This window comes from Argiope bruennichi, chromosome 1 (genome assembly GCF_947563725.1).
Source record: "Argiope bruennichi chromosome 1, qqArgBrue1.1, whole genome shotgun sequence".
Lineage (NCBI taxonomy): Eukaryota > Metazoa > Arthropoda > Arachnida > Araneae > Araneidae > Argiope > Argiope bruennichi.
In genome coordinates, this window is record NC_079151.1 from 109,307,434 (window position 1) to 109,324,626 (window position 17,193).

General features: G+C 31.5%; 1 protein-coding gene across 3 annotated transcripts in view; it reads right to left on the minus strand.

Moving 5' to 3' along the window:
- The window catches only part of LOC129965809 (protein O-mannosyl-transferase Tmtc3-like), an 87,505-nt gene that overhangs the window by 37,928 nt on the left and 32,384 nt on the right, over positions 1-17,193 (minus strand). For all 3 annotated transcript variants that reach the window (XR_008784240.1, XM_056080027.1, XM_056080015.1), the window contains exons 2-7: positions 12,048-12,237; positions 9,964-10,100; positions 6,276-6,357; positions 3,536-3,635; positions 2,128-2,240; positions 232-398 (exon numbers count right to left, since the gene is read on the minus strand). Coding sequence is in view for 2 of the 3 variants with exons in the window: in XM_056080027.1 (XP_055936002.1) it covers positions 232-398; positions 2,128-2,240; positions 3,536-3,635; positions 6,276-6,357; positions 9,964-10,100; positions 12,048-12,233 (785 nt within the window). In the remaining variant the exon portion in view is untranslated. The remainder of the gene's footprint in view (positions 1-231; positions 399-2,127; positions 2,241-3,535; positions 3,636-6,275; positions 6,358-9,963; positions 10,101-12,047; positions 12,238-17,193) is intronic.

The following is a 17,193-nucleotide window of genomic DNA, read 5'->3' on the forward strand; positions in this document are numbered from 1 at the left end:
TTTAGTTGATCAGATATGAAATTTCAGAATTGGTTGTTAGTATCTATCTTTTATACCAAAATGTCACTTACGACCCACCATTATATTATTTCATACAACTGATGAATTCTTTTCGGTCATAATTTTGCACATACGTTATTGAATCCCATTGTAAAAGGGAATAAACATAAAGAATATTTAAATATGATGCTATTTATTCTTCCGCAGAAGATTTTAAGGAGATACATTTACCTGTTGAAGACCGGTAATCTTCCACCGATCATTTTCCAGCGCAAATGCAGTGAGAGCACAGCCACAGACACCATAATTGTCAGTCTCAAGAGTTTGTCCCTCCACCACGGAGACATGGAGCCTCGGCTCAGGATCAAATGCCGAATGTTCTGTACTCTGTTCGATCTCTAGAGAAAAATAGATAAAATAAACCCATTCTTATTAATATACTAAAAACAAAAGATTAATGCTGCTTTAATTCAATATCAAGTAGCGTTTTTTGGTTTTGTTAATCCACGCAATTTTTCACAATGTCAATATTTTCAAATTGTTCTGCTCACTTACAGACGAGTATAATGTAATTTAATTTGAAAAAGTGTAAATTCTTTTGTTTTGATATTTTTGCTTTTTGAATAATGCATTTGATTTATTAGAATTATTAAAATCATTGTGTAGCGATCCTAGCAATTTTTTTTAAAACAAAGAATGGTTGATGCTTTTATAAATACCATCATGCATCACTCATGAAAGAAAATTGCAAAAATGCTCTATAAACAGATCGATGTACTGAGAGTTACAAATTTGACAGATAACTAGTTTTTTCTGTCTGGAAACAAGTATGCCCTCACTACGAAAGGAGCGGCACTTCGTAATTGAGGATGAGATGCTTCCGGCATGATGGCTGGTTCTCGTCACCCTTGTGCGTATACGAAAAGGTGAGGATCTGGCTTCTGCCATTGATGACGGGACGTACATCCTTAGGGAAAGGGTTGTACCGTGGCCGGTGATGATCCTTAGGACTCAACCACAGTTCCCACCAGTGTTGCTGTTGCGGCGTTCATTCAAGTTTTTCCGTGTGCCTTCGGGCGGGTCGGAGTAGTCAGTCTATGACTCACTACGAAAGGATTTTCAAAATTTTATAAAGAATTTTAATCAAGAAATAATCGACTTTCTGTGTTTTTTTCTTATTTATTAAGGACCAAATAATCACACAAAATATTTTTATACTACTTTAAAATTTGAAAGGGATAAAAGCTCTTGGTGATCACAAAACGACTACTCCGATCCGTCTCTAAGGCACTCGGAGATTTTGAACGAACCGAGGCCTAATGGACATCACCAGCCAACCCTTCTTGTAGGAAGCAAGTCATCTGTACGGAGGTAGTCGATCCCACACCATTATCACCACAACCTTTGTTGTATACTATAGATCAAATTTTAAAGCTAAAATAAAAACAGACGAATTAAATTTACAAAAATTACATGATACGATATTTCGGGTTAAAAGTTAGAATCCTCTTTAATTCTCTGCACTCCGAAAAGTAATGAGATGCATTTCTATACATATGTGAGTATAAAGATTCTTTTTAGTAATAATTCTCAGAAATAAATGTAGGTTTGCTATTTTCTTAAAAATTAATATGAAAGTTTTTTGTTATTACATTACTTTTACAATAAAAATTACGCAGCAAAATGTGAAAACAATGCATACTGCACAATGGAAGTTAAATTGTATTATAGGAGAGAGTTAAAGAGATTAAATTTATTTCTCTATGCATAAGAAATCCTTTATTACCAAGATGTAAATATAAGTATTTCACAATTTTTGAGCCTATAATATTTACGAATCCATTATATTTACGAATTTTATCCATTTATTCTCATAAGAATACTTAAATAAACAAAATTTTATTGGCTTCAATGAAAATAATATACAAATAACATCATAAGAAGCATAACTCAGCCTCATTCTTTTTGTGCCTCAAAAAGATAACCAATCCATCAAACATCAATAAGAAAATGAATATTTTGAGTGAATGTTGAATTCGTATCGAGAAACGAATGTTACTATTTCGTATTGAGAAACGAATTCATATTTAATAAATTGCCTCTTCGGCAGAGAAAAATTGTACACACCTTTGGTACGAATAACTCATACATACAGCAAATAGCCAAAACTGTAATGGCTTGTTCTTTGCATAAAAATCCTATGACTGCAAGAAGACTAGTAGCTCCACAGTGTTGCCAGGCTGAAAAGGAAATGGAATAAAAAATAGAAATTATTTTAGACGAAAATTCAGCAACAGCGGCAAGTAATCATTATTAATCACAAGCTACAAATAACAAAGAATAAAGGAGAGAAAAAAAATGAAATTCTTAAATTATTCTGAATTTTATTGATGTTGTCAATTTTAAAGATAAATTTCATAATTATGAAGTTGATGATTATAACCAGATTCAAAATATAAATTACAGAGTTTTAAAATTTATTGATATTCTACTGCAAACGATTTTTTTTCTTAATTTCTGGTTTCGCGTGATAAATATCATATAAATATCTTAATAATAATCAGAATTTTCTTTTAAAAATAAATAATATTTACAAATTTTATAATTTTCTTTAAGTTTTTCTTCACAGGTCTTATTCATTTATTAAGCTTTGATTCAAATACTCGAAATACTTTATTTTGTGTAGCCAAATTAGTAAGAATATTAAGTTAATATAAGCAAAAAGAATAAAAATAGAAACAAAAAATTCTTACTAATTTGGTTAAGTTCATCTGTGTTTTAGTAGTAACAGCATTAGCGCTCTCTCTATACAATTGTATCTTTTTTAGTAAGATTCAGAATTAATTTTTTAGTTTTTTTTTAGTTTTTCAGAAATACATTTAATTGATATTTCATAATGTTTGTATTTTCGATTATTTTTTACGCTATGAAGGATTTTTCTTAGATATCACAAAAACACGCGTTTAAACATTTTACACTTTTTCATCTACGATGTGTTCCAAACGAAAATTTTGTAATAAAAATTCGACCTCGAGATTTTATTGAATCGCCATGTTTTGAAACTCTAGAACTCAGAAAAGAATTAATTATGCATTTTTTATGTGTTTTGCTATAAAATGATTAAAACCGTAATACAGTTTGAACATCTCTCCTATCGATATGGTAAAAAATTTGATAAAAACCTACAATTTTGGCTCCGAGGCCAAATACCAATTTTTTTCTAATTTCTGGTATTTAGTTCTCATTTTCTCATATTTAGATGAATCGTCAAACAGTCTTTTCTTTAAAATATTTCAACAAAAATTTAATAATAAATATAATTGCTTATACATAGAATGTCAGATTTTATCTATTTAATTCATTGTATTTTTGAGACACTGTGTAAAAGAGAGAGATCTGAACATTTCTCGAACTTGATTCTGTTAGGATATGAAAAAATAAAAATAGTTTTATGTAAGTGGAGTCAGTTTTTATTCAACAAATGATTTTGTCGACACGTCAGAAATACAAAGAAATGCAGGGTGAAAAATCTCACCTCTTGCATTAGGCAGAAATCTGTGTTCCACGTAAAAGAGTAAGGCACAGAGAAAGGCAACAGCTGACAGAAGTTCTGCTCTCCCGACCACGCCGGTAACCTGGAAATACATATGAGAATACAAATTAAGAAACATTTAATAATTTCATATAAGAAGTGTGAAGTATTTAATAATTTCAGAAAAAAAAATGCTCGAGGAGTCTTCCCGAAATTTTCTCGTGTACTTTATTAAATGCTGTAAAGAATTTGACTGGAAAATTGCCGGAAGATAGATGGCAGCACCGTATTGATGTAGATCAAAAATGTGATGACATCACACCGGTAGTACGTTTGGCAGGAGATTTTTTTCGGCGAAAGTCAGCGTGGTGTTGTGTTGTATTAGGTGGTGTTGAAAGTAAAAGGCATTGATGCCTGTTGATGGTGTTCTATCTAATGGATTAAGATAATGGTCGTGGGAATGGATTTACAAATATTGTAATGTAGGAATTTCCTATTGTTTATATGTTGTAAATGTTTTTTATGTTATGTGTTTTTTGTGTGTGTTTTGTCCGATTATGATGTTATAAATAAACAAATTTAAAACAAATTTATGCCACTAGCGAATAGTTCTTACGAAACAGTCTATTAGCTTGCGATCTTTGGCAATTAATCATTGGGATGTAGTTTATATAAGCATCAGAACGCCAAATGTATATTTTGGGTTCCGTTTTTTATTGATTAAAGTAACATTTGATACAAAACTATAGATATAGTCAAATATTACATACCGAATTTAATATATTTAATCATTTTGTGTTTGAAATATAGTATTTACATAATAGTGAAAGTATAGACAAAAAGTCAGCCCTTTGATGGATTTGTCTTGCATTTGACAAATATCTATATTTTAAATATTAAATCTGTGTTTCAAATTTTATCCACTCAGTTCTCTTTGTTTTTAGTTACCGTTTTTAACAGATTCGGACAGTTTGAGTGACTGATTTCCTCTTCTTTAAAAATTTGATAAAAAATCTACAAATCTAGTGTTAAGATCATATATCAAATTCTGCTCCCCCCTACTGAAATGGTTTTTGAGTTATCTTTTTCGCAGACAGAAATAATTCCAAAAATGTTTTTTGTAACTCAGGAAAGTCTGAAATGTGGAGATTCGTTGAAATCGAAAAAAAAGAATATTGCTTACATTTATTTTTTGAGCAAAAAGTAACTTAAGCTATTATTTCTTTAGAGAGTGGCTAAATAGGTTAAAAGACATATAACGGAGAATACATACAAAAAGGATTGTATGAAGTTATTTTGTTAAACTCATAAAATTTTGTTGCATTTTTAAAAATTTCGAAGCATAAAATAGTTCAAAAATAGTAACTGATCATTTTATTTCTTTTTTATATAGTATTTTTTAGTATAACATTTTCTCTTGAGATATGCGTGCTCTTCTATTTAAATTATAAAAATAATGAATGAAAAACTTCAGTGTTAAATGGAAAAATAAGTTCATTTGTCAAAGAAAAGAGCAAAGAAACATAATTGATTTTCCTCGAAGCACTTAATAATGCTTCTTTGCTCTTTTTTATATTGTAAAAGGATATTGTTAGTATTCATTATTTCTATAATTGATTTATAATGAATTTCAGCAGTTTCTAAATATTACAAAACATTTAATTTCCTACATTAGTACTAATAACTTCTTTAACAAGCACTTCCAAACCTGGAAGTGTTTGTTAAAGAAGTTAACAAACACTTCCAGGTTTGCCAATTTTTTATGCCAATTTCCTATGTATTTATGTTTTGTCAATTTCCTATGTTTGAGTGCTCACGTAGTAAATAGGAAAGAAATAACAAATTTGGCATCCCAACTTGATTGAATGTTATCCTTGATATGGAATCTCTTTTATGTTCATTCTTAGAAGACAAGTAAAAAATTATCTGTATCTCATTTTCGAAGAATTTGTTAGCAAAACTGGCGGGTTAATAAAGCTATTGTTTCTCGAATATACTTCCTTTTGTTCCCATTTCATTTTGTTCAGAAGCTTGTGTAACCTCTAGAACAGAAAGAGAGCGCCATCAGTGAAATACGTCTTTTGAAGTATCCAAAGAAATGAACGGAATGAAATCTGAATAGCATGGAGGATGTTCCATGTTCCAGGACTTCGAAGCCTAAATGGCTAATGATCACAAAATCGTGTCATGTGGTAAAGTACACTAACGTCACTGTTTGAAGAAATAAGCATTTATTGCAGATTTCCTAAACTTTGTACAGTTTGGTAAGTCTTCGATTAACCTCTGATCCTACAATACCTGATCACAAAAAATAAATAAGCGCTGTTTATTCTTTTCTGATACATACAGGTAGCTCTGTCATCATTTTTTAAAATAATACAGAGAAAATGATGCAAATATGATTCAATTTCGCTTAATTCGACTGCAATATTACAAATTCTACGTATATTTCTGAAACATATTATATTTGCATATCTAATTAAGTACTGAATTATTTTGTGTCTATTGAAAAATGGTGAGAAAATTTGCCTTAAAGAAATATCGAATATGTGAATTTCATTTAAAATTCAATTTTAAGATTTGAAACATTTCTATTCGACGACAATCGCTATGAGTTTTCCAAGCTTGATGCACATCTCAGTTACAAAATGGAATATTTCTTTAAGCAGGAATTATAAAGATATATGAATATTTCACTACACAAAAGGACTTAAAATGTTGGAGAATTGTCATAGCTACCTACGGCTTCGGTGTGAACCGGATGGACTGCAAAGAGAGCACTGGACACTAAGCTAGAAGTTCCAGAAAGGAAATGCAGGCAGAATCTAGAAAGAATTAAAAAAGATTATATTTGCTTGATGACCAATAAAAAAAATATGAACAAAGAGAAGTTCAATGAAAACCGTATGCTGTTTCCCTGTCTAACCGTTGCTTAATATTACAAGTAGGATTCTTTTCTTAAATAAACATGTATTTATGCTAAAGTTTTGAAAAAAATACCCTTTTTTATTTGGGAATTAATGTGTCAACTCTCAAAGTATAGGTAGATTTTGTAGAAATAACGCCAGAAATTCATTAAGTGTTTGATCTTCTGGATAAGAGTATATTAAAATTAGAAACATTCTAAGGATTTCGGGTTTGAAGCAAAATGTAATGTTTCAACTGGTAAAATGGAAAATTATAACACTAAATTTCCATGCTGCTCTTTGTAGAGTTACAGCTCATTCTTTAACTTTATTGAGATGGTGCTTTAAGTAGTTTTTTTCGCAAATCATAGGGAAAAGATTATGTAAAATGCATGTTAAGAAAAGTAAATTATGTGTTGCCACATTGATATATAAACTCTAATATTAACTTGCAACTATTATATTATTACAAAAAAAATCTCCGCTCGATGCATATGGGATGAAAAATCCAACAATATCAATAAGGGAATAAATACACTTTATTCTACAGGAAAACAAAGTATCAAAAACATCCGCGACACAACCAAAAAAACACCAGCATTAGCACATAAGCACTAAATCACTGTTAAATAACTGAAAGAGCACAAACAACTAGTTGGAAATCAACACTCTAAAGAGAGACGCTTTGTTCAATTATTCATTTGAACTCAACTCAACTATTAACCTACTGACTTCATCTCTCGGGATTTTATAATCACTGTGACAGATAATTGAACATTCAAATACAAAAATCGGAACTTCAGTACGAGTAGAGCTATCGTTAAGATTCTCGAATATTCGGGATCTTTCAATTTTATCGTCAAAATTGCCAAGATGAGATTATTGACTCAACATTCATTCAGTAGCTATTAGAACATACGCAAAACTATTTTTCCTACTAGAACACTTACTGAGCAGGGAAACATTATTTAAAGTTCTTAATAAGGGATAATTCTCAATAAGAGACCCCCCCCTCTTCGCTAATATGTTTCCTATTAAAGCAACAACTTAATTGTGCACATGTACGATCGCTTTTTGGTTCACTTTAATTTCACTCTGAATTTTTCCTTCAGTCACAAATTTAGTCATAGAGTTTCCTTTTCAGCAAAAAAGTGAAAAAATGCAATTCCTTGATTTATTCTGAAACTTTATTTTAGCAATGTTCAATTATTATAATATTGTAAATACTAATTATAGTTGTATATAATTAGTATCTATATTAATTTAAGTACCATCGATTTTATTTAACTATTATTTAAAAATAGAAAAATCGAAATAAAAACTTTCTGCTTCAGAAAAGAAGTTATTTCGAGTCCTCAAACTTTCCTGATATATTTACTCGTCTTCGAATCGTAAATCTTATTGAATATCTATCTGCACTGACAACGGGTAAGAAATGGTCCTGGTTTAAGGTGGGCATGTCTGCAAAAACGACAAAAGAAAAATAGTTTCACCCTCAGAAATTCTGCGGGAATTCTTGGTCGTACCAACGAAAAACTGTACACTCTGCAGAGGGGTTGATAAGCTTTTGGACGTGGCTGATTTTATGGACGCGGATACATCCAAGAGGAGCGCGATAATGTTTTTATGACTCAGTTATAGTGTAAAGTAGAGAGCGTTAGAGTTTTTTCAACATTCTTGTATATTTAGACAATATTAGTTGATAGGCCCGACGTTGCACTATTTTTGTATAAGATATTAAAATAAGCAAAATACTTTTATCATTTGAAATGCTTTTTTAAAATCAAAATATTAATAAAATCAGATAATTTTTAAAAACGGTCAATAATTGATTTTCTCCATAAGTTCTGAATTTTTTTTTTTTTTTTTTTTTTTATTTCTACTGAAAATTGTGTTCATAAATGCCGAAGTGTAAGAAAGGCTGGCTGTCTTCGTTTCAGCTGCTGTTTAAAACATAATTTTACGTATGGTCAAACCAGTATTTTAAATCCAATAAAAATAAGAAATGTAAGAAACAGTGGTAGAGTTGTTCAAAGCGTATACAAACACAAAATCTCTACTAATTTCTAATTGACTGAAAATTTAATTATTGTTTGAAAATGAAACTAATAAAAATGAATGTGTGAGTTTGTTGGAGCTCTACAAGTCAGATCATTTGGTTTAGAGCAACCAAACTTGATACATATATATTTTAGAGAACACAAATGTGCATCTCAAAACGGCTATTTTTTAAAAAAAATATTAAAAATTAATCGAAAATTTTGTCATTTTCCCATCAGCACTTCCAAAACTATTACAGCTTAAGAAAGCAGACATACATCAATATATCTGATCCAAAATTGTTGTTAAAGATCTACTAATCTGAAAATATGACTATAAACAAGAATTCATAATCTATTTCTTTCCAATGTTGAATTGTTGAGTTCTCAGACAAATAGGTAAAATTACAAAAATATGGGCCGGCGTCCTGGCATAGGGGTAGCGAGTCTTCCCCGTGATCTGGGCATAACGGGTTCGAGTCCCGGTTTGGGCATGGTTGTTCTTCTGTTGTTCTATCTGTGAGATGTGTGAATGTGCCCTCCTGTAAAAAGGGGTTGTGCAAGCGAATGAATGATGCGTGAGTGGCAAAGTCGTACTCTTGGCCCTAGTTGGCGCTGCTATAAAAAATAAGAGACTTTCCCCTCAGGCTTAAATCGCTGTCTTCGTAACAGCGGGCTTGTCAGTGGCAAGTGCCATAAGAAACAAACAAACAAACAAAAATATGGTGTGTTTTTTTCGGATTGCAGACTTGGAGCTTTATTAACATCTGTAAGTAAGATTTTTTTTCATGATTTTAATATTTTCTTTTTTTTATAATTGAATGATTCTCACTGTATAACTATAATTCCTACGCCACTGTTAAGATTTTTACGAACCACAAAAAATTCTCTAAGAATTAAAAACCGAGAAAAAAACATTAAATTGCAAAAATAAAACTTAAAAAAAAATTGAATTGAAGAAAAATATCAGATATTTCTTCTTTCGTAAAGCTATCTAATGTCCGTTAGGAACATAATCAAATATTTTATAAATGTGTTCGAATGAGTCATGTCCAATTTATAACCATTATCATTGAGGGGGGGGGGTCAACATAAACCACAAACTGGCTACTTCGACCCGCCGGATGGCACACGGTAAACTCTGAAAGACCGGACCACCGCAACAGCAGCGCTGGCGGGAACTATGGTTGAGTCCCAAAGGCCATCACCGGCCACAGTACAACCCTACTCTTGGGAAGTACGTCCCGTCATCGATGGGAGGAGTCAAGCCCTCACCTTTTTGTGACTTTGTTAACTTTTTTTTACTCACCTTTTTCAGGCCTTCACCTTCACAAGGGTGGCGAGAACCCCCAACCACCATGCCGGAAGCTTCTCATCCGCAGTTACGAGGTATCCCCCCCCCCCACTGTAGGATTTGGGAGAGAGTCAGAAAAAGATGGTTGTAGGCCATAATTAATCAAACAAACAAAAAAGACGCACAACTTACTTGTAGAAAAGATGACAAACAAATGCGTGCAGTAGAATGTTGACCAAGTGATATCCCATGGGTTGCAGACCATGGACGGCGTAGTTTAGCCGGAAACTCAGGACTGTGAGTGGACGGTAGGATTTGTGACTTTGTTCCTGAGGAAAAAGAAAATATAAAGTAAACGAAAAAAGAAAGGGAATAAGAAAAAAAAAATCAATATAAGGTGATTCAGGAAGAATAAATTATTTTCGAACAAGTTTGCAATCAATACAAATGACTGATCATAATTAATTACGGCATATTAATCAGTGTTCTTGACAGATAGGATGATGCGTGGTTGGCCCAGCAGAGAGCGGGGTTAGCATAGCCCTTTATCGGAATCTCGCAACTCATTTCAAAAACATAATGTAATACGATAACGTTCACTATCTGGTTAAAGAAATTAGTATAATGACAACAAATGTCATCATGAAACAAGATATTGTATTAGATATAAACTCTTTTGGCAACAAGAGGTGGTAAGAAATGCATTATTGGTTCAAGAATCTCGTATAAGCTCTCATATTCTCGAATCCTAGAAATATTTTGCGTTTAGATATCTGGGCAGCAAAATAAATGGTAAACCTCATCTTACCTCCACTTCTAGAACTTGTGCAGCACTTATCTGGTTTGGCATAAATGTGGACATCAATAAGCAAAGACATATATATTACTCCGGAACTATTACACATACATTTTCTCCAATCATGTACGAAAATATTTGTCTTACCCAAACTCTCGGTTTAGTTATATTTAAGTACAATTTCGAAAAAAATACGAGGGTTATATCGGAATGATCAATTTGAAAGCGTTCAGACGTTGAGGTCTTTTTTTCCGAGTCGGCATATGCCTGTCGAACATTCAAATTTGTAACGCACGTTAAAGTATTAAAGTTAGTCGAGCATCATTTAATGAAAATATCAATCAATATATTATAGGATACATGTCCTTCTTGCTTTATTCTATTTGCTTGATTTTGATTTCCAGTGTATGTGTAAGAAAGAAGTTGTGTCACACCTTTATAAATCTGGTTGACTTCAAAAAGAACAAATTTTTCACATAATTAAAGCCTGTGTTGTAAACTTATTGACTTGTCAAAAACCAAAAGACATAAACTAAGATAATTTCCACTATAAATATTTTGAATGAAAGCAAAACAAATGTTGTAAAGTCTAGACAAGTGATTATTCATGTCATTGGCTTTCACAGACTACCTGGTGAGGCACTTGCTGCATTCAGTATGTTTATATTCATTTTTCGTTAATTTCTCTTTAAAGTGAGGGATTATCCTCATGATGGCATTTAATATCAAACTTCATCAGATCTAAGCACTCCCAGTGAGTTAATTCTATAAACATTAATGAAAAAGTAAAGGAGGAATAAAAACACTTGTATTAAGAAGTAGAAAAAAGATTTTAAAACGAAAATATGAAGCTCATAACAAAGTTGTGAAAGCGTTAAGGGCCAATTAAAGCATTTTAAAAATACAAGAATTTTATTCTTCTTTTATACATAATTAAAACCTTTAACAAAGCCGTAGAAATTATATTGTGTTTGATATTCTTATGGCTTCATTTCTTTACGTTTTCACGAATTTGATATGCTTTTCATATATTTGATAAAAAGATATTTTCTTCTTCGCAGAATGTGAGTAATAGCTTACTTTTAAAAGCTCCTAGAACTCTTAAACAGTATATTTTTTACATAGAAGCAAAATTTATTTATAATAAGAGAATTAATTAATCTTTTAAGTCTGAAAATATTAAAATATTATACAGTCAGCTGGAATTCACAGCTCTATAAAATTTCTGAGCTCTTTGATTATCAAGAAGTGAATCAGAAGTCGATGGCAAAATTTCGTTTTTACAAATTAGAAAATCATAAACATGAAACTTGCAATTAAAATGAAATTTTCTATAAAGAAAATGAAAACATGTATTGTGTAGCGTTTTTAGCGAAAAAAAATGACATATCTAGATAAAATTAAACCGTAAATTCTTTAACACAGTTTTCAAAGAATTCGGTAGAGAAAAAAAAAGAATGCAGATAAATATTTCACTTGCCTTTTTAAGAGGTGTCCCCCAGAAGTCATTTTGAAAGACATTTATAAGAGGAGTGTAAGGTCTAACATCCTTATTCCGGGTGATGGCAGCAATGTCATCAAATACAAGACCACATGGCAAGGAATTGAAATAACACACAACAACTAAGGCAGCTAGGACTAATGGATAAATTTTCTCTATCTCCATTATTCTAAAAAATATATAAATATTTTACAAATAAAATATAATGTGAACAGCAACGAAAATCACGAACAATTTTAAAGATACACACATTTTCTAGAGAAAACTTTATGCATATATTTTTTTAAAGCATAATTTTATTAATTGAAAAATTTGGGCCGTTTTCCTTCATGACATTTTATACTATCGAAAATTTAATAAAATAATCAGTAAATCTTGTATTTAAAACTATGGGATATGTGAAATTTTTAAAAGCGTCATTAAAATCTCAAAATTTTCCATTGTCAGTACCTATCGAAACACTAATAGGTTTACTCTATTCCTACAAATAATAAAGATAAATGTAGATGCTTCTCTCTCTGTGTGTGTGTGTTTTGGTGCTTCATAGGCCATACAGTTTAACCTAATGCTATTATATGAAGCAGATTTATACTCTGGAGGCACTTCGAAGCGAAATTCTTTAAAATGTAATTCTACTTAATTAAAATTAAAACAAATTTTTGCTTTTTGCCGCGATAACTTCCGAAAATATGACAAAAAAAAAAGGATTTAAAATTTTCTTTTTAATGATACCAATTTCTTGTCATTTAATATTATTCAATTTTGATTAATTAGTAAAAAAAAAAAAAACGATTTCGAGCATATTTTGCATCAATATATTTCATTGTTGAAAGGAAAAACTCAAATCATTTTCAATGAGCCTTGAAATTTCATCTTCGCTTAACCCCCCCCCCCACTGTTAATGATCAAGATATGAAGATTCGGCTTAAGTTACGGAGTACGTTTCTATATAAAATATTAAATTGCTGGAGCTTTTTTGTACTTACAGTTAAGATTTAATTTTAAAACTAAGAAATGGTGAAAGTGTTTTAAAGAACGTATTTTTTGAAATCACTACTGTTTCTTTTCTGTGATATAATTGTATGTATAACCTCACAAGGCTACTCGGCCCTCCTAATTAAAGGTATTCGGATTAAATTTGAATGACCGAATTGGCCGGAATAAAGTTTGAGTCCTAAAGACCATCATCGGTCACGGTATAACCCTTCCTGTAGGAAGCATGTCCCGTCATCGGAAGAAGGTACCCAATCCCCCCCCCCCAATTTCTGTACTCTTCGGGTGGCAAGAACCAATCACCATGCAGGAAGCTTCTCATCCTCATAAGAGTTACCCCCCCCCCGTTGGGGGTAATTATATGCCTAAATATATTGATAAAAAACAAGGAAAATGCATATGGCAATGAACAGAATAATGTAAAACTTCTGAAACTGTACGAATTAAATATCTATGAAAATTTTAAGTTAAAAATATTTTGCTATGGAAGCATAAGATCAAATCAGCCGAATAATTTAATTGAAATTTTTAGCAGTCTTTAACGCTAGTGAATGAAGTGGTCGCAAAGGCGAATAGTAATCAATAAAACAAAATCTATATTTATTTTTCCTGCCTTGAGTCAATATTATTTTACATTTGTATTCATTTTATGTGCTTGTGAACACTTTTTTGCGTGCTGTCATATTTTTTCCTTGGAAGGAGTCTCTGGTTTATTGACTAATCAAGAGAAAATAGATAACAACTGAAATGGCAGTTTTAAAAAAGTAAAAATAAAAAAACAAAAACAACCTACTTAGAAATTTTATTTCATCTGTCAAGCATGAGTTATTATTTACACATTCGTTATTAGTTTTGAAAAAAGAACGAAAACCTTTAGAAAAATCACTAATGGAAAAAAAAAACTCGTATAAAAAATTTGATTATAAAAATAATATTTAAGAAAAATTGTAACATTTTATTCATTTTTCTCAAAAAATAGAATTTGCATTAATTCCGTTATTCAACTTACTATTTATCTGTAAGGGCATGTTTTTTACAGAAAATTTTCATATTTTGAAGTTGATTTTGTTATTTCAGTATTTTCAAGTCAGAAAGAAAAGGTTTTTCTGTCGTCGTCAGTTCTCTAATTACTGAATATAAATTTTTAAAATTTAAGTTTATGTGGGTTTGAGTATGATACTTAAAACCATTTAAAAACAAAATATATAGTATTTTAAATAGTTTTAATTAAAATTTAAAAAGACGTATACAATAATTTAAAGAAAAAATTTTAAAGAAAAACCGAAAAAAGAACAAAGAAGGCTGACTGCCTTTAACACCAATTTGAAAACCAGAAACCACATCACCAACAACGTCAACGCCTTCTAACTCTGCTCGCTTTCCTCTTGTTGCTGATCGGGCGAGCGCCACGAGGAATTGTGTGTTGCCATCGTGTGGAACTTAAATTCTTCCCATACTTATTACCTTTTCCCCACGATTCCCAAGAAATTCAATCTAATATAATATACAGGACAAGCACAAAGTTTTTTTCTGAGAACCAAATATTAGAATGAAAGAACCGTTGATGATATTAATATAAAATATTTTTCATTGCATAGCTCTATTTTTGAATTTTTTTTTTATCATCCACCTACTGGTGTATCTAATCTAAACTTATAAGAAAGAATTAAGTTTTGATTTTTTAACAAAATGGAATTAAGTGAAAAAACACAATGCTTTTTCTAATGAAATTTCATGGAATGAAATCAGTCAGTTCCTTCAAGGCAGACATTGTTTTGGATATTTGCCGCATCATTTCTTGATGATGAAGCACTGAAAGTACGGACAGTAGATGGTGTGTCTAATGGGAGCATGGGTTTACACTCGGCCATTTATAAGACGACCAGTAGGCGTTGGCGTAGAAAGTGAAAATGCTGTTCGTCCCATGGCAAATACGTGTCCCGACAGGGCTACAATACGCCATTGTATTTTATTTTTTTTCCTTACTACGCATGCGTTTGTAGAATTTAGCGTGAAAAAAATCATCACTTACAGATTAATTCCGACATTTTTAGCACTTTGTTCTTTCTGAATGCGAGGTTGTGTTCTTTTTTTCCCCTATAGTTTTCCAAATTTATGTACGTTGATCTTTTTTTTATTTTACCATGTTTCTTTGTATAAATATTCATCATTTTAATACGATACGCAGTAAAAAAGAAAAATTCAGGGACGCCAAAACGGCAATTTATAGCCAAGCAGGGCATGCCTGAATCTGTCTTATGAAATTGTGGCAAACATAAATCAGTCCCTTACTGCGCATGCGTTGTATTACTGGCTGTCTTATAATTGGCCTAGTGTAAATCCACCTTCACATATAGGACAACTTATGGTAAGAAATAGAATAACTCTAGTATTTTTTGATCTACAAAGAAATACATTTGTTGTTGTATTTTAAACGTTGAAATTTAAGTTAATATATGTATTTGCAAATATAATTAATAATTTACAAAAAGAAGTATTTGTTTAAAGATAATAGTTTTTAAAACAATTTTTTATAAGCAGGATAAGATGAGATGTTAACCCTGTATTTTAACTCATAGTTTTGAAAAAAAAAAGAAATATTACATTCTCCGCTGCCAAGAAACCGCGATTTAAAGAAAGATGTTGCTTTATAATAAATAACTCATACTATAAATAGAAAAAAAATAGACCAAAAGACGAAACATGCTATTCCTATCAATTCTCAACAATGTTCGATGTTTCCAGTGCTTCATTTTTGACAGACGATCACTTTGTCTTTCGCTTCCATTGCCAAAAGGAACAAAATAAAAACAGAAATAAAGAAAAATCGTTTGATAAAGAACCCGCCTCAGTTTAAGTTTCCTTTGTTACTATTTCATATCATCTCTTCAGGCGAAACCTTACGCTTATTTTTCTGATTGGAAGGACTGGGGGATGTAAAAAAAATCGATGCTTCTAAGAATGCTGTGCTAACAGTCATACCCTGAAATGTTGTTCTACGTATGATCCATTTTGTTCGCTTAAACGTTCTTATCGTTTGTCACACATGACAGATCAGCTGCTCGTGTTTTTATTGATTGAATACTACCCTGCTTTTAGTTTCCATTCTTATTGGAAGAGAATTTTATATTATCGAATTTTTCTTTCCATTGCTGTTCGATATTATTTTATCTTCCGCCAAAAATTCAGAATTATTTTGCAAAGGCATATAACATTTTTTCTCAGGTTTCGATGTCGGAAAAATATATGATCCTGGGATTTCGGAATATCATCACGTAAACATGTTTGGAATTCAACGAAATTCGAATCAATCCTGAATATTTCTCGAGGAGGATTTAGGCATTTTGCTGCTCTGAAAAATACACAATATGAGACCTCGTTTTTAAAAACTGGTTAATTTAGATTTTTGTTTCAATACATTTTTTACTTTCTTATATGCGTAGTATAGAGAAAGAATAGTAATTATAAAAAAAATTCGCACTCGAGATTCTGACGAAATTCTATGTTTTAGATCTCCCTGAGTTCGAAAAACATTTTTGAAAAATGTCCGTCTGTTTGTAACAAAGATAAAAATACCTTGAACTAGTAGAATGAAACTTGGTGTATGGTTTTTATGCCAAATTTGTGGATTTCTTTCAAATTTTGTGTAAGATTCTCTCAGTGGAAATCTGTATGTACGGCCGTTCGAGTATAATTTAAAGAGATAGCTACAAAACGAAGAGAGCTAGTTTGGTTTAGTTTAGTTTAGTTATATTAACGTTCCGTTTTAAAGCAACACTAGGGCTATTTTGGAACGGAACTCATAATTTTGAACCGCGGTCAGACGACGAGGACGACACCTGAGCTGGCACCCCCCTCTCCACACCACACCAGTGGGAGGACGTTTGGTCATGACGGATTTAACGTGCAACAGACCCCCTTACACGACGGTTCTTCAGTGGAATCGGGTCACGAACCTGAAACCCTCCGGTCGAAGATAGATAAAATTCGATGCGCAAAGTTAACATTTATAGTCTAGACACCAATCAAATTTTGAACCAAATCCAACAAATAATTGACCGTCTGTCGGTCTGTACTTTTAGAAACGTGTAAACGTAATAACGCAAAGACGTAATGATTTAAATACATCACA